Source organism: Physeter macrocephalus, unplaced genomic scaffold, assembly GCF_002837175.3.
Source record: "Physeter macrocephalus isolate SW-GA unplaced genomic scaffold, ASM283717v5 random_370, whole genome shotgun sequence".
NCBI classification, from domain to species: domain Eukaryota; kingdom Metazoa; phylum Chordata; class Mammalia; order Artiodactyla; family Physeteridae; genus Physeter; species Physeter macrocephalus.
Genome location: NW_021145605.1, coordinates 10,289 through 36,970, shown reverse-complemented (window position 1 = coordinate 36,970; position 26,682 = coordinate 10,289). Strand labels below are relative to the sequence as shown.

Here is a 26,682-nt window from a genome sequence, read left to right as displayed (position 1 = left end):
GAAGGAGAGGGAGGGGAAAGGGAAAAAGGGTGCGGGGGACCGGCAGGGGGAGGGGGAGGGGGCTTCCGGCCAGAGGCAGAGGCGAGGGAAGCGGGCGGGGTCCGAGGGCGGGGCCGGGGTGGGGCGAGACCGAGAGAGCGCCCGAAAAGGTGGCGGCTTCTGCATTTCAGGTCTCCTGACCGAGTGGGCTGGGGTTGCCTGACCGGGCCAAGCCGGCCTGGGCGGCCCAGAAATGGGGGCATCAAGAGAGTCCTTCTTTCCTACCTGACGCTAGGGTAGTGGCGACTACCTGGTCCTCTTCTCCCTGGAACCTCCTGGCAGGACGGCGCCTGGAGCTCGGATCCCGTCCGGAGAGTCGTTTAACGGGAAGACCTGGGGCTGAGAGTCTGGACTCCAGGTCCCCTTTGGGGAAGGACGTCTGCCTCTGACTCTCGGGGGTCCCCAAATGCAGTGTTCTCCTGCCCTCTTTGGGCATTGCTCAGAGCCGTCCTCCTCTGGTTCCTATATCTGAGGGCCCCGCCCCCACCCCCATCCAGCAGTGAATCTTGCAGCCTTGACAACCTTGCCGAGGAGTGAAATGTAGGGACCAGATAATGGTGTTAGTTATACCTTGTACTCTCACTTTACACTTAGAGAATCAGAGGCCTAGGGAGAGAAAGTGACTGGCTACATCCCAGCCTCCAGCACGGTCCTGTTCCCTCCACACACACCTCTTCCCTCTTAGCTTTCTGGGTCAACCCTGCCCATTGCCTCTGCAGGAAGAATTAAGTGCGTGTGGAATCAATGGTGACCTCCTTTGGCTCTGGCTGCCATAGCAGCAGCTGTACCAGTTGACCCAGCTCCCCTTTCACTGCCTTCTGCTGGCCCTCAGGCTTCCAAGTCACTTCCAGTCAGCATGGAAAAGGGCAGCTTGGAGCTCCAGGGCCAAGGGGAAAGAAGATGGAGTCAGACTTTTTCTTCATACCTGGGCCTGGGTTCCTTTATCTAAAAGAATGAAGAAAACCCAGCCTGGGAAACTGAGAAAATCAGTATACGTGACAACAATCTCTTGTGGCCACCACACGGTTTTATTCCCTCAACTGGCAGAGCTGTGCAGCCGTTGTACCCTGTGCCTGAGGACTCAGAAGATCCTGTATCTGGAAACTCACGTTCCACCTGCTGGAGACCAGAGCCCCTGGGGAATTCATGTTGCTGCTCAGAAGCAACTCATGGTGGGTTGGGGGTGAGGTCAGTTTTGATATCCAGGCAGCTCTGTCCCTTGAGAGTGAGCCACTGATAACCACTTTGGTCTCAGTTTCCCCATTCAGCCCATACTGGCCCTCTGGTTGTTGCCTCCACACCACACGCATTTTTTTCATCACAAATATTTTATTTGCCTTGATTATTCATCAGGCCCTACACTAATGGCTGGAAGATAATGGCAGGACCCAGGGTCCCTGTCCTTTTTCAGGAGAGAAAGGCATGTAAACAGAGAAAACTATGTGTTAAATGTGAGGATAAAGGCATAGAGGAAGGAAGGGCACTAAAACCGGGGCAGAAGGAACAGGCATTCCAGGCAGAGGAGACAGTGTGAACAACATGGAGGCATGGAGGCATGAAAGAGTATTGTGTGTGTGTGTGTTTGTGTGTGTGTGTGTGTGTGTGTGTGTGTGTGTGTGTGTGTGTGTGTGTGTGTATAGGGAGGCCAGGCTGGAGAAGCAGACAGAGCTCAGTGTAGAGAGGACCCTGAAGCTGTGTTGAGGAGACTACATTTCAACCTCAGGCCAATGGGAAGTCACTGAAAGTCTGGGGCTGTGGAAGGGATGGAGTCTATTTTGCATATGTGCCATTTAATCAACAAAGTTTATTGAGTGCCTCTGAAGTGGGGTGTTTTCCAATACTTCATCCTGGCATTTATTTGTTCACTCAGAAGAATTTGGAGCACCTCTGTTATCTGCTCACTGTACGAAACTCCTCACAAAAGTAGGTACCCATCCATGAAATAAATAGAATTTTCATTCTCATTTTACAGATCAAGAATCCAAGGCTTGGACCTGTTTAAGGTCACTTGACTGGTAAGTGGTGGCCCAAGAATTCAAACCTGTCCTGACTCCAGTGCTCTCTCTAAATGATGTGTTTTGGCAGCCTTGTGTGACCAGGCCACAGAAAGGCCTAGGCCCTGCCTTGTAGAGCTGATGAACCAGTAGGAGGGTAGATATGTCCTGAGAAGGGTACACGGTGTGTGCTGAGAGCTGGTTCCCAGAGGGGCTGGAGTGACTAAGTTGTATTCTAGCAGGGTTCGATGGATGGGGGCAGGGGGGGTGCAGTGGGAATTTAGGAAGTGGGAACATCTCACAAAAGTAAGAACTTGTAGAAGACCCTGACTTGTTAGGGGACTATAGGCAGATTTCTGCGGTCATATGCATGTGATGGTGGTGGGGAGTTCGGAAAGATGGCACTAAGTGCTTTGAGTGCTGACCTGAAAGATTTGAAATTCCTCCTGCAAATAGCTGGGGGCCACTGAAGCAGTGAAGCAGGGCCTGACGAGATTTTCATTCTGAAACCTCATTTTCATAATTGCTGTGTGAAGAATGGTGACAGGGCAAGAGAGACATGGAGACCCATTGGGTCAGAGATTGTTACAGAAATCCAGGTTGGAGGTGACAGAACTTGAACCAGGCCAGTGGTTATAAGGATGGCAGGAGCAGATTCAAGAGATAGTAGAGATAGAGGGGTCGGGACTTGGAGAGAATGGTTTCATTATTCATTGATAAATATCCATTCAATAAATATCTGTTGGGCTTCCCTGGTGGCGCAGTGGTTGGGAGTCCGCCTGCCGATGCAGGGGACACGGGTTCATGCCCCGGTCCGGGAGGATCCCACGTGCCGCGGAGCGGCTAGGCCCGTGAGCCATGGCTGCTGAGCCTGCGCGTCCGGAGCCTGTGCTCCGCAACGGGAGAGGCCACAACAGTGAGAGGCCCGCGTACCGCAAAAAATAAATAAATAAATAAATAAATAAATATCTGTTGAGAGGCTACCCTGTCTCGGCACTGTTCTAAACACAGGGCACAAAGCCATAAACATGACAGGGGTGATCTCTGCCTTCTTGAAGCCGGAAGAGAGAGATGATAGGCAAATAAACAAATGACCACGATAACAACAGAATATGATAAATTCTCTAAGGAAAGTAAACAGGTAATAAAATAATAATTGGGGAGCCAATTTTAGATATGGTGTGAGTGGTGGGGGGGAGCTTTTCCACAGAGTGGAAATTTCAGCTGAAACCTGAAAGATGAGAAAGAGACAGTCACCAAAAAGAGGCAGACAGTCACAGTGAAAGGCGGAAGATATTTCATGCAGAAGAAAGAGCAAATGCAAAGCCTCTGGCATAGGGTCTTCAAGGAACACCAAGGAAGCCAGTGTGACAAAAGTATAGTGAGTAAAGACGAAAGTGGTAGATTTGAGATCACAGAGGAAAAAGGGGAGGGAGTTGGCCTCAGGCTATGGTAAGGAGGGACTGTGGATTTTATTCTAAAAGCAATAGCCTGGGGAGGCATTGAGAGCTTTTATCTAGAGCAGTAGCAAAATCTGATTTATGTGTTTGAAAAGATCCCACCTGCTGCTGTTCAGAGAAAGGATTGTAGGAGGACCAGAGTGGCATCTAGGAATCCAGTGAGATTATGAGACTACTGCTGTAATCCAGGGGAGAGCTGACAGGTTGCTAGTTCTAGGTTGTGGGGTGGAGGTGGAGGGAAGTGAATAGATTCAAAATACATTTTGATAACCTATAATGGAAAAGAATCTGAAAAAGGATATGATATATACATATATATATGAATCACTTTGCTATACACCTGAAACACATTTTAAATCAACTATATTTCAATTTTTTCTTTATCCATTTATCTGTTGGTGGCCATTTAGGTTGCTTCCATGTCTTGGCTATTGTAAATAGTGCTGCTATGAACATTGGGGTGCATGTATCTTTTTGCATCAGTTTTCTCCTGATACATGCCCAGGAGTGGGATTGCTGGATCATATGGTAAATCTATTTTTAGTTTTTTAGAGAACCTCCATACGGTTTTCCACAGTGGCTGCACCAAATTTACATTCCCACCAACAGTGTGCATTCTCCACACCCGCTCCAGCATTTGTTGTTTGTGGACTTTTTTTTTTTTTTTTTTTTCTGGTACGCGGGCCTCTCACTGTTGTGGCCTCTCCCGTTGCGGAGCACAGGCTCCGGACGCGCAGGCTCAGCGGCCATGGCTCACGGGCCCAGCCGCTCTGCGGCATGTGGGATCCTCCCGGACCGGGGCATGAATCCGTGTCTCCTGCATCGGCAGGCGGACTCGCAACCACTGCGCCACCAGGGAAGCCCGTTTGTGGACTTTTTAATGATGGCCTTTCTGACCGGTGTGAGGTGATACCTCATTGTAGTTTTGATTTGCATTTCTCTAATTAGCGATGTTGAGCATTTTTTCATGTGCCTATTGGCCATTTGTATATGTCTTCTTTGGAGAAATGTCTATTTAGGTCTTCTGCCAATTTTTTGATTGGGTTGTTTGGTTTTTTTGTTTTTGTTGTTATTACTGAGTAGTATGAGATGTTTGTATATTTTGGAAATTAAGCCCTTGTCAGTCGCATTCTTTGCAAATATTTTCTCCCAGTCCATAGGCTGTCTTTTTATGTCAACTATACTACAATTCTAAAAAACAACAAAACATTTTGGAGGCAGAAACAATAGGTTTCGATGGTGGATTGGAGGTGGTGGGTGAAGAAGGAATCAAGGATATGGTGTGGGTTTTTAACTTGAGCCAAAAATGGAGGTGCCATTTACAGAGATGATGAAGACAGGAGAAAAACAGGTCTATATGGTATTGGAGAAGGAGAGTAAAAGCTCTTGTTTTGGAGAGAGTGAGTTTAACATGCCATTTAGGGGCTTCCCTGGTGGCGCAGTGGTTAAGAATCCGCCTGCCAATGCAGGGGACACGGGTTCGAGCCCTGGTTCAGGAAGATCCCACATGCTGCAGAGCAGCTAGGCCCGTGCGCCACAACTACTGAGCCTGCGCTCTAGAGCCCGCGCTCCGCGACGAGAAGCCACCGCAATGAAGAGCCCACGCACCGCAATGAAGAGTAGCCCCCGCTCACCGCAACTAAAAAGAAAGCCCACGTGCAGCAACGAAGACCCAACGCAGCCAAAAATAAGTAAATAAATTAATTAATTTAAAAAAACACCATGCCATTTGGGCACCTGTATGGAGATATCATCAGGAGGACAAATGGCAATACAGTCTGGAGTTCAGGGGAGAAGGGCAGGCTGGGGTTATAATATTGAGAATCAGCATGTAGCTGATAATTAAGCCATGAGAGTGGAAAAGATAGGAAAAAAAAAAGAAAGTCCTCCCACATTGAGAGGTCTGGTTGAGGGAAAGGGATTAGCAAAGGAGACAGACATGAAGCAGCCAATACGTAGGAAAAACGAGGGGAGTATGTTGTGGAAGTTAAGAGAGTATTTCAACGAGGTATAATCAGCTGTACCAGAGGTTCAATAAAATGAGTGTCAGCTGCCCAAAGAAGAAGCAACACGAGGTGAAGTTCTCTGGAAGCTGGAAGACAGCGAAACACCCTTTCAGCTCCTCTGCAAGACTGTTGTAAGCTTAGGGCTGTAAAAGTGGGGAGGGCAAAAGCACAGCGAGAAAGGACCGCAGGGGGAGAGGAAGGAAGGGGCTGGCTCTTTCAAGTATCAAATGAGAAAACGCCGAAAGTGCAATTAGTAAGCCACCTAGTCCTGTGCTGATGTCGTCGTTATTATTAGTGAGCCGGGGATTGGACTGAGACCGCCTGTGGGAGAAAGCAGATAAGACGTGTAGAAAGAGTTCTGGAGGAGGAAATTTCATAGCGAAGAAAACCCGTTCCTCCTGACAGCTTGCGTTAAAACCAGGCTTTGGATTAGGCGAGGAGATCGGCGAGCAGTGTTGCGCTTCACTCGGAATTGACCCCTCGGCGGCAGCAGCGAGCAGAAGACCGGCGGATGCGAAGAGGGCCCAAAGCCCAGAGGGAGGAAGTCCGGCCCCAGATGTGAGGAAGTCCAGCCCCAGATGTGAGGAAGTCCGGCCCCAGATTTGAGGAGTCCCTCTGCCTCCGCCTCCCTCCTCCATCGGCCAGTCAGGATCCAGCTGACGGCCGGTGGCGCTGGGGCGGGGAGGAGGGCGGAGTCTGAGGACCGTTAATCCATCGCCAGGCGGTATCCAGCTTTCTCCGACTCCTTTCGCTCCAAAGACTCACTGTTAACCTGGTGGGCAGAAAACCACTTTGGAAAAAGCTCTTGCAGCTTCATATAAAACTAAATATAAACTCCATGACCAGCAATTTCTCACCTAGGTATTTATTCAAGAGAAATTAAAGCATAAATCCCAGAAAGCCCAGATCTCCATCAATAGGAAAATGGGTAAACTGTAGTATATCCATACAATGCAATACTACTCGGCATTAAAAAGGAACCAACTGGGACTTCCCTGGTGGCTCAGTGGTTAAGAATCCACCTGCCAATGCAGGGGACACAGGTTTGAGCTCTGGTCCGGGAAGATTCCACATGCCACGGAGCAACTGAGCTCATGCGCCACAACTACTGAGCCTGCGCTCTAGAGCCCGCGAGCCACAACTACTGAGCCCGCGTGCCACAACTACTGAAGCCCACAGGCCTAGAGCCCGAGCTCTTCAACAAGAGAAGCCACCGCAATGAGAAGCCCAAGCACCGCAATGAAGAGTATCCCCCGCTCGCTGCAACTAGAGAAAGCCCACGGGCAGAAACGAAGACCCAACAACGAAGACCCAACAACGAAGACCCAATGCAGCCAAAAATAAATAAATAAATAAATAAATAAATTTATTTAAGGAAAAAAAAAAGGTAAGCATAGGGACTTCCCTAGTGGTCCAGTGGTTAAGACTGCACTCCCAATGCAGGGGGCCAGGGTTGGACCCCTGGTCACGGAACTACAACCCGCCTGCTGCAACTAAGACCCGGCACAGCCAAATAAATAAATAAATTATTTTTTTTAAAAAGGTAAGCATAAACTCTAGTTAATTCTATGCATGTTGAAGTGTTTAGATGTGAAATGAACTGTTGTCTGCAACTTTGAAATGAATAACAAAAAATGGATTGACACTCGGTGCTTTGTGACCACCTAGAGGGGTGGGATAGGGAGGGTGGGAGGGAGACGCAAGAGGGAGGAGATATGGGGATATATGTATATGTATAGCTGATTCGCTTTGTTATACAGCAGAAACTAACACACATTGTAAAGCAATTATACTCCAATAAAGGTGTTAAAAAAATGGATTGACGAATGGGGAGATGGATAGATGGTTAGATGTGTTAAAACAAATAGAGCAAAAAAAACAAATAGCAAAATATTAATTGTAGAATCTTGGTGGTAGGTATATGGTGTTCACTGTGAAAGTCTTTCTATCTTTCTGTATATGTTGGGATATTTTCAGAATAAAATGTTTGGGGTACCAGGGGCTGAGAGGAGAGAGGAATGGGGAGTTGTCTAGTGGGTACAAAGTTTCTGTTTCGGAATAATGAAACTTTTCTAGAAATAGTGGTGATGGTTATACAACATTTGAATGTACTTAATGGCAATGAATTGTACACGTAAAAATAGTCAACGTGGTAAATTTTACGTTATGTATATTTTACAATTTAAAGAAACTTGAGGGAATTCCCTGGCGGTCCAGGGGTTAGGACTCGGGGTTTTCACTGTGGGGGGCGGGTTTCGATCCCTGGTCAGGGAGCTAACATCCCACAAGCCAAGTGGTGAGGCCCTCCCCAAAAAAGAAATTGAAAGCCAAAAGAAATAAAATGTTGGGGGAAAATTCATGTGGAAGCCTCCATGCTTTCTCTAGAATTGGTCTGGGGTACTACACAGAGAGAAGGGAGAAGGTAGCCAGCCAACAGTGTGAGTGTGCTAGGCCCACTTTGAGCAGAGGGTAGTGGGAAGAGAGAACACAGGCTTTGGAAATAGACAGACATGGGTTCATAATCCCAGCTTTCGCTTTCTAGCTTATGATTGTATTTGTTTCTTATTGCTATAGCTGCTGTAACAAATTATCACATATTTAGTGGCTTAAAACAACACAAATTTATTATCTTACAGTTCTGGAGGCCTAAAATGTGTCTCCCTAGACTAAAATCAAGAGCTGTGTTCCTTCTGGAGAATCTAGAGAGGGATACCCACTTCCTCATCTTTTCCAGCTTCTAGAAACCTCCTGTATTCTATGGCTTGTCTCATGGCCCTTTCTTCCATTTTCTAGGCCAGCAGTAACATCTTCAAATCAATCTTTCTCTCTCTCTCTGTCTCTCCCTCTTACATACACACACACACACACACACACACACACAAACACACACACTTCTGCTTCCTCCTCATCACATCTCCTTCTCTGACTCTCTAGCCTCCCTTATAAGAATCCTAGTTGAAAAAAAAAAAAAAAAAATCCTAGTTGGGCCTACCCAGACAACCCAGGGTAATCTCCCCATCTCAAGATCCTTAATTTATCACATCTGCAAAGTCCCTTTTGCCATGTAAGGTAACATATTCACAAAAGGAATCTGGGGATTAGTATGCAGACATCTTTGCGGTTTGCGGGGGTGGGTGGGGGTGGCGGGGGGTCATTATTCTGCCTACCACAGTGACATTAAAAATTTTCCTGTGCCACTAGTACTCATATGTCAAGACAACACATAAGAGGAAAAATATTTCTCATGATCTTTTCCTAACAGTTTTATTGAGATATAATTCACATACCATACAATTTAAAGCAAATAATTTAATGCTTTTTAGTATAGTCACAGAGTTGTGCAATCATCACATCTTCATCTTTCTCCATTTTTAAATATGAGGAAATAAAGGCTTGAAACATTAAGAAAACTTGCTTAGAGTAACATCTGACTGGCAGGCCTGGGGCAATGCAGTGGCTGTCAGGAGCTGAGATTCCAGTCCAGGGCTGGACTCCCTTCACCAAGTTAGACCAGTCACCTGGGAGCAGTGTGGTGTAGCAGTTAAACTAGCAGGCTTAGACTTGGGTTCAAGGCTTTGTTTTGCTATCTACAAGCTATGTGACATCTGGTAAAACTTCTTGGAGCCTTGGTTTCCTCATTTGAAAAATGGGGGCAATTCAATAAATGAGCAGGCTGACTCACCTGTAAGATACCTTCTAGCTATGTCATTCCAAGATTTAATGAGGGAGGAAAAAGATAATTAAAAAAATGAATTCCCTAAGCATTCAGTTCAATGAGAGGGATGCGAATTCCCTGAAGACAGAGGCCCACACACTTCCCTTGTACTCTCTGAGCACCTGGCCACAGGTCTCAAGAGTTCCTCATTGATGGGTCTCAGACACATGGGAAAGACAAATGCGTAAAATGATGGTTAACAGAGACATATAAGTGTGTAAAGAGCTGTTTGGGGCGGGGTGGGCAGCGAGAGCAGTAGGCCGTGGGGTGTGTGTGTGTGTGTGTGTGTGTGTGTGTGAGAGTGTGTGTGTGAGAGTGTGTGTGTGTGCGAGGGTTGGGGGTTCTGCGGGGTAGGCAGCGAGAGCAGTAGGCCGTGGGGTGTGTGTGTGTGTGTGTGTGTGTGTGTGTGTGTGTGCGCGCACGCGCGAGGGTTGGGGGTTCTGCCCAGAAATGGGCAAAGATCCTGTGAGTGTAAACAGAGATGAGAGGGATCAGAGGCAGCTCTTCCGCAAGGCCAAGTTCAGCCTTAGTGCGAGGGCTAGAGCGGAGGGAGTGTGCGTTGGAGGTATGGTTCTGAAAATAAACCTTCAGAGACGCGATTGGTGACACAACACCACGCGCGGCCCCTCCCACCACACCCACTAGTCCGCGCGACTTGGTATGCTCCGCCACCACAATAAGCCTCCTTCCTCCGGCGTGCTATTGGTACAGCCCAAGCCGGGCGAGTTGAAACCCAAAGAAAGACACGCCCGTTGTCACGCCCGCTGTCTCTGATTGGCTGGAAAGTTTAAAGATCCGGCCGGTGATAGGGTGATTCTCTACACCCAGTATTTGAAAGTTTCTAGTGTCCTACTTTTGACTGCATGCCGACTTTGTTCAGCGTGTTCGCCCGAGTGCTGGCGCAAGTGAGTGTTCACCCGATCCTAGAGGTGCGAGGCAGAGCGCCTGCTTCTTCAAGGGGTCCCTGCCGGGAGGGTGCGTACGAGTGGGTCAGACGGAGGGTGAACGGAAACCCGGACGCCAGGGTCTCTCCGCGATTTCCCTAGCCAAATATTTTCTACCCCATCCCACCTTGGAGATGGGAAGCGCCGGGGCTTCAGAATCACACAAGCCCTGACTCCCACCACCCGTTGTGGCCTCTCTCAGCCTGATTTCCACTTCTGTACACGGGGAATTAGTGAGACCTGCTTGGCTGCATATAAACCAGTGAACGTACCTGGAAGACAGAAGGCGCTGATTACATGTCAGTCCCCTGCTTACCTCCACACGTGAGAGTCCCCTGCTTCCTGGGGAGAAGACTCAGGATTCTCGTGCCCACCCTGGGTCTCTTGGAAGCAGGCTTCTTTTCTGCTCAGGGGATCCCTTCTTCTGTGGCCCTTGTCGGACAGCCGAGGTTCCCCAACTCTGGGTGTACCTGACGCTGCCCATCCGCCGCTCTGGAAATTATTGTGTAGGAGAGTAATTTCTAAGAGAATTTCCGGTTCCCCCCAGGACCCTTTTACCTTCTCCGTGAACTCTTTGTGTTACCAGTGACAGCCCCGGGACCCTTTGTGGCTATGACCCGGCTCCCCGTCCTGACCTCTATACCACCTGTGATGACCCCTGCGCTACGGTCTTTTTGCAGACCTGCAGAGTTGGTGGCGATGCTGTCGGACACCCAGGCAGTGGCAGCGGAATGCGCGGACGCGGAACTGCGGTGCCGTGTTGCTGTGGAGGAGCTGAGCCCGGGCGGGCAGCCGCGAAGGCGCCAGACCCTACGCACCGCGGAGCTGAGACTGGGTCGTAACGAGCGCCGCGAGTTTATGCTGAGGCTGCAGGCGCCCGGGTCCGCGGGGCGGCCGCGGTGCTTTCCCCTGCGCGCCGCGCGCCTCTTCACGCGCTTCGCCGCGTCCGGTCGCAGCACTCTGCGGCTTCCCGCAGACGGCGCCCCCCGGACCGGCGCCGTGCAGCTGCTGCTCTCCGACTGCCCCCCTGACCGCCTGCGCCGCTTCCTGCGCACTCTGCGCCTCAAGCTGGCCGTGGCCCCGGGTCCCGGGCCGGCCTCCGCACGCACGCAGCTGCTTGGCCCGCGGCCCCGCGACTTCGTCACCATCAGCCCGGTGCAGCCCGAGGAGCTGCGGCGCGCGGCGGCCACCAGGGTCACGGACTCCACGCCGGTGAAGCAGCCCACGGAGCCCCGGTCGGGGGCCAAGCTCAGCACCGTGAGGACAGAAAAGGGGGGGACGCCTTGGGGAGTGGGTGTGCCACTGAGACGGAAGAGACCGAGAAAGCCCAAGTGTGGGGGGAAGATGGTGGAGGTATTCGAGATGGCTACTGGTTATCTCAGACGAGATGCTCATCAGACTTCTGAGAATGACAGGCATATGGGAATTGTGCATGTGTTTCTCATGGTGCAATCCCTGAGATTGAGTAACGAGACTAGGAAAAGGGGGCCAAGGTCACATGAAAAGAGAAAGCAGAGAAGGTGCTTCAGAAGAAAAGTGGGAACTTGGTCGCCCTGGAGGAGGAGAGGAGGTTTTGGAGAGAATGAAGTGGTCAGCTGCGTAGGGGCAGCCAACAGGTCCAATCAGATAGGGGGACAAAGTCTGGTGGGTCTGACACTGTCCGGGAACTGGAACAGATGGATCACAGACCACAGAGGTTTGAGACAAGCTGGTGAGAAGACGGAGATGCGGCAAGAAGGGGCCCTACCTAGCTAGGCAGGGTTTTGCTTGGGTGTTTTGAGGCAAGAGAGACACATCTGTAACGGGAAGGGTAGTGCGAAGGAAGGATGGGTAAGAGAACCCGGAGAGTTAGGGAAACCAGGGGAGAAAGCTGAAGGAGAATCTGGACCTGCACACTGGGGTCTTCAGGGCACCAGGAGTCAGTGGAGATCCAGCCTCGGTCCCTTCCTCAAGGAGAGACCTGGACCCCTGTGGTTACTGGCAAGATCTCCAGGTGAACCAAGGCTGCCCAAGGGCTCCAAGGAGAGAAGCCAGCAGAGACACAAAGGGCTACCAGGCCAAGAAGGGAGGGGGCAATGCCTAGGGAATGTGGGGAGGCCCTGAGACAGCCCTATCCCCCCAGGAAGTCCCAAGGTGGCCCCTGCCTGTGAAGAAGCTGAGCTTGCCCCCCACCAAACCAAAGCTTTCCAGGGAACAGGCTGCTGTGCTGAGGGTTGTCCTGAAAGGCCAGAGCATTTTCTTCACTGGGAGTGCAGGTAGTGGGGGGCAGAGTGGGTGTGGGGGGAACAGAGGTGTGCTAGGATGGAGGAGAAGTGGCCCTGACTTTGCCTTCTGCCCAGGGACGGGGAAGTCTTATCTGCTGAAGCGTATCCTGGGCTCACTGCCTCCCACAGGCACTGTGGCCACTGCCAGCACTGGGGTGGCAGCCTGCCACATCGGGGGTACTACCCTCCATGCCTTTGCAGGTAAGTGAGAGCCTCTGGGGCTTAAGCTGGGAGCAAGCCAGGCAGGTGGGAAGAGAGGGGAGGTCAGGGTTGAGACAGGGCTGGGATCTCAGCCCAGGCTGAATAGTGTCACTCACAGGCATTGGCTCGGGCCAGGCTCCCCTGGCCCAGTGTGTGGCCCTGGCTCAGCGGCCAGGTGTGCGGCAGGGCTGGCTGAACTGCCAGCGGCTAGTCATTGATGAGATCTCCATGGTGGAAGCGGACCTATTTGACAAGCTGGAGGCCGTGGCCAGGTCAGCATGGGCAGTGAGGACTGGGTTCTGGTGGTCTTCCATGTGGAACTCGCTCACCCCAGCGCCTAAAGCACCACATGCTCCTCTCCAGAGCTGTCCGGCAGCAGAACAAGCCATTTGGAGGGATCCAGCTCATCATTTGTGGGGACTTCCTGCAGCTGCCGCCTGTAACCAAGGGATCCCAGCCCCCACAGTTCTGCTTCCAGGTAGCACTCACCCTCTGGCCCTAACCCCCATAGGGGTCTGCTCTGCTCCCTGACGCCCCACCTTGCCCCCACCAGGCTAAGAGCTGGAGGAGATGTGTCCCAGTGACCCGGGAGCTGACCGAGGTGTGGAGGCAGACAGACGAGACCTTCATCTCTCTGCTGCAAGCTGTGCGGCTGGGCAGGTGGGCCCTGGTGAATGGAGAAGGGGCCATGGGATGCGGATCCAAGCGTGGGTCAGAGAGGAGCACAGGAACCCAGAGAAGGGAGAGAAATGCTTCATGGCTCCATTGGGGATGGTCACTCCATGAGCACTGGGGCCCAGCCTCCCCCAGGGTTGGGTCCCTATCATCCAGCACAGGGCCTGGCACAGAGTACATCTCAGGGAATTATGGGCAGATGGAGACACAAGAGTTATTCAGAGATGTTAACACTCCCATTTTACAGATGAAGAAACTGGGGTTCAAAGAGGTGAAGTGACTTGCCCAAAGTCATGGCTAGTGAGTGGCTGAGCTGGGATTTGAACTCAGGTCTGACTCTAAAACCCAAGTTCCTTCTACTCTTTGAGCCTGTGCGGCCACTTGGTGGGGGAGAGGAGGTTGCAGACATGATCCCACCCCAGCTAGGACAAAAGGTTGAAATGCTACAGGTACTCTAACTTGGGAGTGGAAAGGAGGCCAGGAGGGAAGAAGATATGGACTGCAGCTGGGTCTTGGGACCCAGGTCAGATTGGGATGGGATGAAGGAAGCAGGTGGTGGTGGTGAGGGGCTTTCTATGCCTGGGGACAGGAGGCAGGTAGGAAGGTGCACAGCAGACACCAGCAAGTGTGGGGGACAAGAGAAAGGCTGAGTGGCAGAGCAGTGAGAGGTGTTCCCAAGTTCTTCCCCCTCCTCTCACTTGAGTTGCTGCAGCACCCAGGCTTCCCTGGAGGAAGGCTTGAAGTGGGGAAGATAGAAACACAGGCTAGATTTTTTTTTCCCCTAAGGCAGCAGGCAAGGGGCTAGAAAATTGTAGCTTGCAGGCCAATCTGATTATAGGGTACCAGTATCACAGGGTATCAACATCAGAGCCTCACCTTGGTCTCTAAATCTCTGGCCTATGCTCACTCATCATATCTAACTTCCTCAGGAGAGTGGCTAGCTCCAACCTGGGGGCAGACACAGGGAAGGGTGCCCGCCCATGATCACAGCCAAGCACCACCCCCGTGCTCATTCTTCATGTCTGGGGTCCAAGTGAGGAAGGCACAAGTTGGCCAGCTTGGGGAACCAGCAAATCTTGCCCTGGTGCCCCATCCAGTCCCCAAGCCTGGTCCACGGCCTGCTGCATGGGCCATATCACCCACGTGCCCCGCCTTCCCTGGTGTTCAGGTAGGCTCTGCCCTGATAGCCTGGCCTCCACAGGTGCTCAGATGAGGTCACCCGCCAGCTCCGGGCCACGGCTGCCCACAAGGTGGGGCGAGATGGGATTGTGGCCACGAGGCTCTGCACCCACCAGGATGATGTGGCCCTTACCAACGAGAGGCAGCTGCAGGAACTACCAGGTGAGCAGGGAGCTGGGGCTGGGCCAGACCAGCTGGGAGAGGCCATCAGGCAGGCATGGCCCCCCAGGCAGCCTGGGCCCTTGGTGTCATTTAGATATCTTGGTCGGTCCCAGCCTCTGTGACTATAAAGTCCCTGACATTTGTAGATGTAATTGTGACTTTGAGAGATGTGACCTTTCCTGGGTCAAAGTCATTCAGCCAGTAAACACTAAAAATGAGACTTGAACCCAGGCCTCTGATTCCAAAGCCCCAGCTAGGTTTGAGCTGTGCTCACTACCTCCCCTCCATGCCCTGGTCTAATATGTGTTTTTTCGGAAATTGAGCCACAAGTCAGTGACTTGTAATCTGTTTGCCCAACTTCTTTTCCCAGGTGAGCTACACAGCTTTGAGGCCATGGACAGTGACCCTGAGCAAGCCCGGACCCTGGATGCCCAGTGTCCCGTTAGCCAGCTCCTTCAGCTAAAGCTGGGGGCTCAGGTGAGTGGGAAGCAGGGCCTAGACCCTGGGAGCATCGGCCTCCCTGATCCTTGCCCCTCTGCACAGGCTGCTGCACAGCCAGAGGGCCCAGCTGTGACCATAGCAAACTTCTTCCCTCCTGTTCCCAGCCACCTTCCTGTCTTCCATTTTCCACTGCCCTCTTCCTCCACCTGAAGCTCCAAGCAGTGTTGCTTTAGACAAATCCCTTTCCTTTGCTGAAGCTGGGTTTCCCCATCTCTAAATTCAGAGTAAAATACCTACCGCACTCAGCTGTCTTCTGTAGTGTAGCCTCTACTGTGAGCATCCTCCTTCCTTCCACAATGGTGAGGGTGGGATCCTTTTCTCAGGTTCCAAAGGGCACCTAGGGGGAAATGCAGGCACAGTGGTTGGAAGAGGGCTATCCCTCAAGATTGAGGTCCATACACATTCCCTGTAATAGACATGGTCATTGTGCCCTGTCACCTTATTGTTCTTTACCCCCTCCTTCTGAGGCAAACTGAGCAAATGTCATTCCCCTTTGACACAAGGGGAAACTAAGACCTAAGGAAATAAAGCAGTTTGTCGCAGGGGCCCCAGCAGACTCAGTGCCCCTCCATGACAGACCCCAGCCTCAGAGATCTGCCGAAGCGACCCCTGGAGCTGAGGCCAGGCGTGCGGATGCCCTGCTGTCCATGCCTCCAGTTTTCCTTCTCTTGCAGGTGATGCTGGTGAAGAACTTGGCAGTGTCTCGGGGCCTGGTAAATGGTGCCCGAGGGGTGGTAGTTGGGTTCGAAGCCGAGGGGAGAGGTAAGTGATAGGGGAGCAGTCCTACTGCTTGGGTTTGCAGCAGGGCCCTGGGGTTAGTGTGCAGAGGAAAAGGCTAGCATGGAAAGGTGAGGCCTATCCTCACCTTGGAGCCCTGAAGTGGGACTGAAAGGTGGGACTTCTCCACGCCTCCCTCAGGGCTGCCCCAGGTGCGGTTCCTGTGTGGAGTCACCGAGGTCATCCGTGCTGACCGCTGGATGGTGCAGGCCACTGGGGGCCGGCTTCTCAGCCGGCAGCAGCTGCCCCTCCAGCTGGCCTGGGCCATATCCATCCACAAGAGCCAGGTGAGTGTGGGGATGGGGGCAGGATAGGCCTGGGGCATGTTGAAGGGTGGGGGGTCTTAGAGGCTTTGTGAGGGTTGAACTTGCCCTGGATGGAAAGTTCCAGACCAGCTGTAGAATAAACCTTTCTTTAGTGCATTTCCCATCCCACTTCCTCTCTCTTTCCTGGCCACATACACTTCCCCTCTGTCATCTCGGGCCCTGCCATTTTCTGAGCCACTATTGGAAATGTTAATTTTAACATATTATGACAACTGTAGGAGGTATAGTTGTAATAATCATTCTTGTTTTACAGAAGAGGAAACCAAGGCTCAGAGAGGTTAAGTAACTTGTCCAAGGTCACACAGCTAGGGCCCTGCAGAGCCAAGATTCATTTCCATGCCTGTCTGACCCAGACCTGAGCTCATTCCTTTCACCCTTATCCCTCTACTCTTATCTTGGCTCTGTATTTCCTGGACACACCCCTACTCAGACACCCATCATCCTGTCTCTCTGACTCAGAATCTCTGGACTGGGCAAGGAGATCAGGGGCAATAGCTGGGCTGGTGGAGGTGGGGTCAGGTTCTTGGGCACAAGTGAATTCAGGCTGAGCTGGCCCCAGCCCTGTCCCTTCATCCCCCAGGGCATGTCCCTGGATTGCGTGGAGATCTCTCTGGGCCGTGTGTTTGCCAGCGGCCAGGCCTATGTGGCCCTTTCCCGGGCCCGCAGCCTGCAGGGCCTATGTGTGTTGGACTTTGACCCCATGGTGGTTCGCTGTGATCCCCGTGTGCTGAGCTTCTATGCTACCCTGCGGCAGGACAGGGGCCTCAGCCTGGTAAGAGGGAGTCACCCAATGGTGGGCCATGTGGCCGTGGGCAGCCTGGGAGCTAGGACAGAGGGAAGGCCAAAGGATCATGGGGAGGGGGTGGCAGAGCCTCCTCTGGCTCCGTTGGCAGCAGGGGCAAGAGGAAGGAGATGCTGGCCCCCAGGCTACGACTCGGGGATGGCACAATTCCATTACTGGGTTTCTCTGGCTCTGATATAGGAGTTCCCAAATGACGATGAGGCAGCCTCAGACCAGGAGAACGTGGACCCGAACCTTTGATCTGCAAAGAGAAGACAAAGGGTGGTCTCCCCCTCTTCCTGCTCCCCGGTGGGCCAGGCCCCAGGGGATACCTGGGGGAGGGTAGTGAATGTCCCTTTCTCCCTTCATCAGGGGCTCTCAGCCTCCTGGCTGGGCTCAGGAGAGAGTGCTTCCCATCCATTTGCCAGCTGTGCCTCAGTTTTTCCCCTTGCCCTGGGTGAGCTGCTTCCAGGGTCAGGAGTTGGCAATGGGCCTACAGTGGTAGCTGGTGTTATAGGACAGAGCTCTCTGCGAGGGGCTGGCCACAGGGCCACACGGTTGTGAATGCCACTCTCTTTAGGCTGCAGAGAGGAGAGGTGGCAGGTCCTCCAGGAGCAGGAACAGGCTGTAGGGGTCCTGGCAGGGGACTCAGGTCCCAAGCAGAGAAGGGAACCTGGGGGTGGTGGATCTTCACAGCTAGACCCAGCCCAGCACAAGCCAGGGCAAACACCCTCCCGAGCTTAACCTGAGAACATGCACTGCAAACTGTGTGTCTATATCTTACGCTGCTCTTTCGGTGAAGAAATCGTGTGTAGGAGTATTGAAATGGATGTTCTCAGACTGTATTTATTTTGGACAAATAAACCTGTGAACTGTGTGAGGACTGTGAGTTGAGTCTTATGCTCCCTTTAAGAACCCCTACCTGGGGCACTGGCTGACCCTTTCCGGGGTGCTACCCCTACCCCACCACGCCTACCTGGTCACACAGAGGTGTCTGTTAACGCCTTGATGGCTGAGCTCAGCGCACCCTTATATGAGGTTTTGTTGGTATCACTGGTTATTTGCCAAAGTTGAGTTACTTGAGGTTGGTGACTCATAGTGAATTGCCGTCACCCAACAGTCTGACAAGGACACACTAGAGAATTCACGATGGAAATGGGCCTATCACAATGTCCAAATGCTGGGGGCCTCGGTTGAAACTTTCTCACTTTGTGCCTTGCTGGGGCCCCAGCTTGGATGTTCTGATCATCATAGCTTCAGCTGATCAAAAAGCCTGATGGAAATTGCTCAGGGGCCCTCATAGGCTGGCAAAGACTATTAAGGTTCACTGCTTATTAGTGAAAAGGTATCAGTTCTGGCTGATAAATACAGGTTATAGTGGAAGTGTGCAGTGGCAGCTCTAGAGAGCAATGGTTAGTTAAATGTAAAATTGCCAATGGTGGGAGACCTCAAGAAGGCGGAAACCATGCTGGTTGCTAGGGGACGTGAAATCTCGGGTGCTTGAAGGTGTTTGTCCTTGTCTCCCAAAAGCCAGCAGAGGCCCCAGCGCACAAAGATTGGGTGCTCAGGGAGTGTCTGCTTAAATGGGGGCTCAGTGCCATGGTGTTTCAGAGGGGCTACAGGGCCTCAGACCTTCACGGTGGGCTTCGTGGAGGAGGCACAGCCTGTGGAGAATTTGACTGATGGTTATAGATCGGGGAGAGACCTGGCTTTCCATCCTGATTTTACCACTCACCAGCTGTGCAACTTTAGGCATGTTACACAACCTCTCTGAGAGGGTTTTCTTACCTATAAAGTGCAGGTGGTAACTGACATCCACATAGGTTTGTTGGGAGAAAGGCCAGCCACATGGCAGGAGGTCAATCAGTAGCTGTTATTAACATTTATGGGACTTCCCTGGTGGCGCAGTGGTTTAGAATCCGCCTGCCAATGCAGGGGACACGGGTTCGAGCCCTGGTCCAGGAAGATCCCACATGCCGCGGAGCAACTAAGCCCGTGCGCCACGACTACTGAGCCCACGTGCCGCAACTACTGAAGCCTGCGCGCCTACAGCCCGTGCTCCACAACAAGAGAAGCCACCGCAATGAGAAGCCCGCGCACCACAACAGAGTAGCCCCCGCTCGCCACAACTAGAGAAAGCCCGCGTGCAGCAACGAAGACCCAATGCAGCCAAAATAAATAAATAAAATTTATGATGACTAATGGTTATCATCACCGTGGTGTCTGTAGAGCACAGTCCTGCCTGTTTCTACACTGGTTCCTTTGGCAAACAAGATGTGGGGGCTTAGAGGGGTGCCAGCCGGGCCCCCTGGGTGACCCCTGCCTGTCTTGCACTTGCCACCACCCTTCCTGACCCTGAGCAGTCAACTGTTTTTCTGTGGCATGAACCCTTTCCTCTGCCCCAAATACAAGACAGTCTTAGGAGAAGCCAAGCCCATCAGGGTGATCCCCCCACACACAAGTGGGCAACCATGGGGGCTTTTAAATGTGGTGCCATTCAAGGATCAGGGTGTTCCCAACTCAAGATAACTTGAGCGGGAAAGGAAGGTGGCAGAACAGAAGCCTAGCTCAAAGAACTGATATGAAGCCCAGAAACCCAGGCTTGGGAACCAGTGGGAACCAGGGAGGCTAGTCACTGAAGGTGGAGCTGGGAGCAGCTGGCCAGGAGGACCTCTGCGGCCACCCCTGGACAATGAGCACAGCCACCAGGGAAGGAGTCCTGAACTACACAGGTGGGCATGTCTCTGGTTGAGCTTGGTCTCCTGCGCAGAGCCTGCAGCCCCTGGCAAGGGCTGAATATGCCCTCAGGGTGCAAGAAGGACCAGGGCTTCTGCCCAGAGATGAATCTCCCATCATCCTCCAGAGCCAGGCTCTTGAAGATGTCTTGGAGATGCAGTTATTTCTTCTGTACACTATCCTGGGACTCTCCTCTCTGATCCCACCCCTCAACTTACACTGCTGAGGCATCCCCACCACCTCCAGCCCCTTTCCCTTTCCCAGGGACTGATTTCAGCTTTCCCTGCTCTCAGATGAACTCACCCTGCTTAAAGATGTCTTCCTCATGAGACCGTCTGGGCACCAGAAAGTCCTGTCCTTATCAATCCTCTCTCAAGATGAAGATGCTCTCCAGAAGGCCCCTGGAGGAGGGCAAACATGTTCATAGGAGGGGGAGCTCCAGACATCCCTGCCCCTCAGGCCAGATCATGAGAGTAGACTGCCTCATGAAGGAGGTGTGCAAGGAAACTCCCAGTTCTTTTTTTTCTTGGCATCTCATTTAATTTAACTTTAAACCTGCACCCCTGGGGGTGTAGGGAAACCCCTATCTCAGTCAGGATTGGGGGCTCCCCACCCTCAGGGTCATATAGGCAGGAGTAGGCCTCATAGGAGCAGGCCTCTCAGCTCCAGGGCCTCATGGTAGCTGCTGACACCCACAGTGACCAGCATCCACAGGCCATAACTCTGCCCAGGCCCAGGGGCAGGGTGGGGGAGGGCTTTCCCAGAGCCATAACCTCTCTGGGAGCCTCACACCATGCCCTCTGGAACCCTGCATCTCCCTGTGGTACTCCCAGGGGACCCTCTGATCGCTGGCCCCGCCCCTGTCTTGGAGACCTTCCTCTCTGATTCTCCTTACCCCCAACATAATCCCCTCAAGGAAGTGGACCTAGGATGCAAAAGCCAGGAAACATTGTGTCCTCAGATAGCTTCCAGATTTGAGACAAAAAAGCCTGGTGACCCCACTTAGAATTTGGGGGCAGGGATGGAGGGATAAGGACAGACAGAACCAAGAAAACATCCTCAGTAATATCCTGTCACACTGGGATAAAGGAGACTTCCTGCCCGTCTTGTGTGTTCATTTATTCATGCATTCATTTCCAAAATATTTATCCAGGTGCTGGCTAGACACTGGAGACCCCACAGCAGCAAGAGACCTGGCTTAGATATCTTCAGGCACCAAAGCACTGAGCACAGTTACTTTAGAAAGGAGACACTTCATAAAATGTTTGATATTTAAAGAATTCAGGGACAGTGCCATCCCCTGAGAGGCGGGGATTTTTACTCCCATTTTGCAGAGGAGGTAGCTGAGGCCTGGGGAGCTAGGCAGTGGCAGAGCTGGAACTGGAACCCTGTGCACTCCACTGGGTGCTCACGGAGCTGTCCAAAGGGAGTAAGAGGTGGGGCTGAGACAGAGGGACTGGTGGAGGGCCCACCTTTACCCTACCCTCAGTCGGAGGCCAGGGGAGGGTTTAACGAGGCATGACCTGCTCCTTTCTGAGATCCTGGCACAGTTTGCTCACCCCTACAGGGCCAATGGTGGTGCTCAGACCCCTGCATCCCAGAGTAGTGGGCCTCCTGCTCCCCAAGCACCACACACCAGGCACCACTAGGTGGCGCCAAGTGGTCATTCGGTCTCTGCCCAGAGACCTGTCGGGTCCTTTGTCTTCCAGTCTCTGTGCCTGGGTGGGCCACCTCAGGACCTGGGGCGGCCAGTAGGCATAGGGAAGCTTCTTTGTTGAGAAGCTAGTACCAGGTATCTGTTGAGTGTCTCATGGTTTGAGTTCATTAGCCTCCTTGTTTTTCCACAATAACCCCAAGAGGAGAGTGGGACATTATCCCCACCTTATGGGGAAAGGAAACTAATCCCTTGTAAGGTTAGGTGACTTGGCCAAGGTCACACTGCAAGCTGGGTCTGGAACCCAAGTCCCAGGGTCCTGGGATCTTTGCAAGTTCAGCAGAGGGCACTGAAGCCAGATACTGGCTCCACCACTTGCTGTGTAACCTTGGACATGCTGCCTAAAACTTCAGCCCAAATTTCATCATTAGCCATGGAGTTAGGACAGGTAAAGAGCTGGGGTGGGGACAGGCATGTGGTGAACCCTCATGGTTAGCTCCTATTGGCCTTTATTGCACTTACCTGAAGAGGCCACCCTGCAACCCTCCTCATCTCTCCCTCCCCACTGTCCCCCGGCCTCTAGGGTGGCCAGAGAATAACAAAGACAATTAGCAGGAGCCCAGAGTAAAGACTCTCTTTCAGTCTTCCCTCCTGGAGGACCCAGGCTGTGCCCAGCCTCTAAGGGGAAGGGGAGAATGAGGTCTTGTCCCCTCTCCTTCCCAAAACAAACGAGTCCCAGCCCTGGTCCCTGGTCGGTGACTGTGTGTATCATAACTGCCCCTCTTCTTGCCTCTGTCCACCTTCTGATGACTCTACGAGGGGGATCTTTAGACCTAGTTTACAGAGGAGGCTCACAGAAGGTGGGCAGCTCAAGGTCACAGGGCTGTAAATGGCAGAGCCAGGATGGCACCCGGGTGTCTGAAGCCTCACCTTGGTGTTCAGGACCTTCACAAAAAGGAGGAAGCAGGCGCTGCTTCCTTTCCCCTAGCTTTGTCCCTGAAACCCCACACTCAAGACTCCATTTCTTTAGGATTCCAAGAGCATCACCTGCTGAGACATAAATGGCTGGGAGGGGATGAGATGGAAGGGGAGGGGCTTGGTAGGAGACCCTGAATGGGGCAGTGAACCCGGGTGCCAGACTAGCCCTGCTGGGAGGAGGCTGACAGTCAGCCCACCTTCCACTCCTTGGACTCCCACCACCTCCAGCTCCCTCCTGCAGCCTCGCAGCCTCCCGGCAGATGCCTGCCCCAGGGGTGCCCCCTCACTCCCCTCCCCCAGCTGGTGTTGGGTTCAGTAAGCAGAGCCCCAGCTCGCCTGGGAAGGTGTCAAGTGAGGAGGGCATCCAGTTACAAGCTGGGGCTGGGAGGGCAAGCAGGGGCAACCCAGGGGCAGGAGCCAAAGGCCTGGGACCTGGTGGTGGGAGTAGGTGTCAGGGGGAGGCCTCAAGACCTACCCCCAACCCTGCAGGAGCCCCCCCGCTGCTGCAGGAGGCCCCAGCTCCTGGGGGCTGAAGCAGAAAGACCATGGCATCCTCCTCAGATGCCACCTGGCAACTAGCACACCCGTCAGTTCCCTAAGCTAGGCCTCAGTTTCCCCATCCTCAGAATGGGGGTAGGGTGGGAATAAGCCCTGTGTAACCGATCCACCACAGCCCAGGACTAATCTGTGTAAACTGTGAAGGGCTGTGCACACCCTTAGGGAGGGTGTTCTCCTCTCTGTTCAGCTCCAGTCCTTTCTCTCCAACACCCAGGGTGGCCTCCTCCCCCACCCTGCACCCTGGGCCCTGGCGCGGCACTCCATGCCTATTTAAGGCAAATCTCCTGATCTCCTTTTAAATAACATTCACTCCTTGTTGTGGAACAGACGAGCAGGGCCTGAGCTTAGAAAAAGGGGAGGGAGTTGCAAATATCCCATCAGAGAGTGGGGAGAACGGGAGACACGGGGGTGAAGCAGGTATGGGAGGGTCCTTGCACTCCCTACCCCAGCTTCCTATTTGGTCCCCTCACTGCACAGGCCCTGGATTGGCTCCAACCCCTTTAGAGGGACTGGGGCACTCCCAGAAGGCTTCCTGTAGCCCCAGGGACTGTGGTGGTGTGGGAGACTGAGGAACAATGCCACTCCGAGTCCTGGGGAGTGGCGTGCTTGGGTGAAGAAGTGGCATTTGAACAGCAAGGGGAGTGGGGGGGGTCTGGGGTAAGACTGACACCTCATCTCACAGCCTGCCCAGTAAGGATGAAACAACTGCTATTCGCTTCTAGAATCTGAGGCTCAGAGAGGCCAAGAGACCAGCCCAGGGCCACACAACTAGTGAGTGGAAAGGTCTGAAATCTAGGCCTGGCCCTGCTCCAAATTTATGCTTTCTGCCCCTCCATGCCAGGTCTCCTTGTGTCTGGGGCTGTATGTGACACCAGACAGTGACTCATCAGGGACCAGACATCATTCAAAGTCCCCCACACGGGACTTCCCTGGTGGCACAGTGGTTGGGAATCCGCCTGCCGATGCAGGGGACACGGGTTCGAGCACTGGTCCGGGAAGATCCCACATGCCGCGGAGCAACTAAGCCCATGCGCCACAACTACTGAGCCTGCGTGCCACAACTACTGAAACCTGTGTGCCTAGAGCCCGTGCTCCACAACAAGAGAAGCCACCGCAATGAGAAGCCCGCGCACCACAACGAAAAGTAGCCCCCGCTCGCCGCAACTAGAGAAAGCCCGCGCGCAGCAACAAAGACCCAATGCAGCCAAAAATAAATAAATAAAAAATAAAATTAAAAAAACGAAAACAAAAACCAAGTCCACCCCCCCCCCAACTCTTTCTGCCTGCATAGCTCCCAGGCAGGGACCCTGACTCCTTCGCTTCTGCCTCCCTCTTCTTTTCTCCAGGCCAACCACACCTCTCCTTCCCCTCCTCCCAGGTTCCTGGCCCAGGCATCCCCCTGCTTCTGGCCCGGCACCCAGATTAGCTCACCTTAACTTGGTCACGTACTCAGAAACTTACAGCCAGAAAGTGGCATGTCCCACACTCCTCCGAAGAAGTGAAGCAGCAGGCTAGGCTCCTTCCCACTGCAGGACCCCTGCAGGGCCCTTCTCAGCCACTCTTTTCTTCCCCCTTGAGGCCCAGAGGCCCTCCCTCCCCTGCTTCCTTCTCTCCCTCTTTCCCCCAGGTGTCCTGGCCGCCTCCCCAGCCTTCCATCTCAGAGTGGCTAATCCCCCTGTGGTCCTCACATGATGGAGACGCCCTCTTTGGGGTTCAAAAGGAGAGGGTCAGGGATCCTTTACAGATCATGTTGCCTCCCCAGGCATGTGAGTCCCAAGAGGCCAGCCCCACCCGTGTGTCAGTGTCATGCTGGACTGGGGGGGGTGGGGGACCAGAGTGAGGAAGAAGCCCTAGCCTTGTCTTCCTCTGGGCACATAGAGCAGATAGGGGCCAAAGCGGTCAGCTGGTCCCATGGCCTCATTTCACAGATGAGCAACTGTGGCCCAGGGAAGAGGAGGAGAGGCCCCGGGGGCTCACAGTGAGACAGAAGCTGAGCTGGGTCTTACTGGGACCCCTGGTAACCTCAGGTGGGGCTTGATCCCAGGGGAAGGAGGGTCAATTATAGGAGGAAACTCGGCTCAGTGTTTAATCGGGGTGGGGTGTCCTTGAACTTTTCAGGGTCTTTCTAGCTTGGCTCTACCTTTTACCTCTTGTTTGCCCTTGGACAATCCCCTTTCCCTCTTTGGGCCTCAGTTTTCTTGTGTAAAACAAGTGGGTTGGGTAGATGGTCTTTAAGATCCCTTACTGTTTACATCTTCCGCACCTCCCATCAGCCCAGCCCCATCGCCCAGGCCTTTCCCGCTCTCACCCAGGCCCAGGTCTGCCTCATAGCCCCTCAAGATTGCTCCAACAGGGAATTCCCTCGTGGTCCAGTGGTTGGGACTCGGCACTTCCACGGCAGGGGGTGAGGGTTCGGTCGGGGAACTAAGATCCCGCATGCTGTGTGGCACGGCCAAAAAAAAAAAGATTGCTCCAACAGCCTCGACACTGTCTCTGGCCTCCGCTCTTGTCCCCTGCAATAAGCTGCCCCAGACATTGCCCAGGTAACCTACTGATGCTTAGGAATCTCCCATGTCCCTTCATGGCCTCCCTAAGAATAATCCAACTCATCCCCTGGCATTCAGCACATCCCACACGCAGTCTTGGACCCTGGGCTCAGTTTCTTCATCTACCAAGCACTAACGACCCCTCACTTAGGGACTGTGGTGTGGACACATAGTGGGGCGCAGGCCAGGAGCCCAGCAAAGGCGGGATGGCCTGAGTGGCACTCAGCGCTTCTCTGTGCTGAAAAGGCTGCCCATCCCACCCCCACGCCTTCATCCAAATTGGTGAGGTGCTCCAAGGCTGGTTCAAGCTCCCTCCCCTCCTAGAGAGGCCAGGCCCCCTGGGTGGCCCCATCAGAGTGACCTGGTCCATGTGGAGCTCCCAGGGGGCCAGATTCACTCGCCTGCCTGTATCTGCAGCTCCCGCCATCCTGTGGGGAATGTACAACTGGCCCGCTCCCGGAGAACCAGCTGGCAGGCACTTGCTGAGCGAACCCTTGGGTCTGTGGGCTCCTGCCCAACCCCTTCTCCTTCCCCCAGGGCGGTGTTTTTAACATGGGATTTTCTTTGACTCTCAGAGACTTCCTCACTGCCAACTCCGCAAGCTCACAGCTGGGCCTCAGGGCAGACTCTCAGCTGGAGATTTTAGACCCTGTCTTGCCCTGATCCAGTGACTGGCCAAATGGACTCTCAGAAACCTTCCCCAAAGGCCCAGGAAGGAGTAACTGGCAGGAAATACCACTTATTAGAAGAGAATGCTAAGGGAAGAGAAGCCAGGACCTAGAAGCTTGGAGACCCCCCACCCTGGGATTTGAACATTGCTTCAGCCACTTACTAGTTTCAGGGTCTTGGGAAAATTACCTAATGTCTCTGAGCCTCAGTTTCCTCATTGGGAATAATAACAACTATTTCATCCTATGATGAGAGAATTAGATGATGCACGCGAAGTGCTGAGCTCATGGCCTGACACCTCGTAAATGCTCAAAAACTGGTAGCTATAATCCTTACTGAGGACAGATGGATCAAGGCCCCCAGCTGAGGGGGTGCAGGCTGTTGGTTGTTCAGCCAGAGGTAGGCAGCTGGTTAGTAGCTAGAATACAAACACAAAGTCCCAAGCCTGGTGCTAAGCAGTCTCCATACATCATCTCATTTAAACAGTCCCTTCCTCTGTCAAAAGTAGGGGTTTGGA

The 26,682-nt window shown here is 53.0% G+C and overlaps 1 protein-coding gene and 1 long non-coding RNA gene across 2 annotated transcripts; one reads left to right on the top strand and one right to left on the bottom strand.

Moving 5' to 3' along the window:
• Positions 1-1,410: 1,410 nt before the first annotated feature.
• On the bottom strand, positions 1,411-16,125 carry LOC112066270 (uncharacterized). Its single transcript, XR_002892516.3, has 4 exons — positions 16,006-16,125; positions 15,378-15,477; positions 10,475-10,650; positions 1,411-6,271 (listed from the first exon to the last, which is right to left on the bottom strand). It is a non-coding gene; the product is annotated as an uncharacterized lncRNA (long non-coding RNA).
• PIF1 (PIF1 5'-to-3' DNA helicase) lies at positions 10,645-17,957 on the top strand. Its single transcript, XM_024128918.2, has 12 exons — positions 10,645-11,415; positions 12,281-12,413; positions 12,498-12,623; positions 12,742-12,895; positions 12,987-13,101; positions 13,177-13,283; positions 14,500-14,639; positions 15,010-15,116; positions 15,815-15,902; positions 16,059-16,204; positions 16,824-17,015; positions 17,226-17,957. The coding sequence occupies exons 1-12, from the start codon at positions 10,771-10,773 to the stop codon at positions 17,283-17,285; spliced, it is 2,013 nt and encodes a 670-aa protein (XP_023984686.2). The 5' UTR covers positions 10,645-10,770; the 3' UTR covers positions 17,286-17,957.
• The last annotated feature ends 8,725 nt before the right edge of the window (positions 17,958-26,682 follow it).

Excerpts from the sequence above, each read along its gene's own strand:
- PIF1 (XM_024128918.2), top strand. The coding sequence starts at position 10,771 with ATGACCCGGCTCCCCGTCCTGACCTCTATACCACCTGTGATGACCCCT. Across the intron at positions 11,416-12,280 it reads CGGGGGCCAAGCTCAGCACC|GAAGTCCCAAGGTGGCCCCT; the intron begins GTGAGGACAGAA and ends CTATCCCCCCAG. Across the intron at positions 14,640-15,009 it reads GCAGCTGCAGGAACTACCAG|GTGAGCTACACAGCTTTGAG; the intron begins GTGAGCAGGGAG and ends TTCTTTTCCCAG.